The following is a 655-nucleotide window of genomic DNA, read 5'->3' on the forward strand; positions in this document are numbered from 1 at the left end:
AGGTGATGGCCCTGGGACCAGAGGCCCCGAGCTCCCCATTTTAGGGCCAAGCTTGGCCATGGAGCTGGGCACCAGCGTGGCAGGGCAGGGAGAGCTGTCATCTCCCTGGACTCGGGCCTTGGGGACCTGTGTGTCCCCGCATGGCTGAGTCTTTCGTCCTGCTCTTCTTCCCACACAGCCTGAAGTGCTCCCGTGCCTTGACTGCAGCAGCATGTCGACAGGTGAGTGCTGCGTCCTGCAGCCATCTGCTCTGCATCCCTTCCCTCCAGCTCCCTTGCATCATCCATCCCCTTGGTCCCCTTTGCATCCATGCCCCCCGTGTCTGTGCCCCCCTCCGTCCCCCTCTGCATCCGTCCCCTCGGTTCCCTTCTGCATCCGTCCTCCTGTCTCCCCTGCATCCATCCCCTTGGGCCCCCTTACATCCTCTTGTCCCCCCTTGCATCTGTCCCCCCTGCAGCCTCCATCCTGCATCTGTCCCCTCTGTCCCCCCTGCACCCGTCCTGCATACTTGCATCCTTTCCATCCCCATTGCATCCATCCCCCTTCCTCCCCTTCCCTTTGTCCTCCCCTTACCTCCCCCAGCTCTGTCTGTCCCCCCACATCCCTCCAGTGCCCCACGTGCCCCACGTCCCCTCGGTCCCTGCCAGCCCCTTGT

The 655-nt window shown here is 63.8% G+C and overlaps 1 protein-coding gene across 1 annotated transcript in view; it reads left to right on the plus strand.

The window, feature by feature from the left end:
- The first annotated feature begins 211 nt into the window (after window positions 1-211).
- Window positions 212-655, plus strand: part of AK1 (adenylate kinase 1) — a 4,540-nt gene continuing 4,096 nt past the window's right edge. Inside the window, exon 1 of the mRNA XM_010000554.1 lies at window positions 212-221. Coding sequence (XP_009998856.1) covers window positions 212-221 — 10 coding nt within the window. The remainder of the gene's footprint in view (window positions 222-655) is intronic.

This window comes from Chaetura pelagica, unplaced genomic scaffold, assembly GCF_000747805.2.
Source record: "Chaetura pelagica isolate M959 unplaced genomic scaffold, ChaPel_1.0 scaffold591, whole genome shotgun sequence".
Lineage (NCBI taxonomy): Eukaryota > Metazoa > Chordata > Aves > Apodiformes > Apodidae > Chaetura > Chaetura pelagica.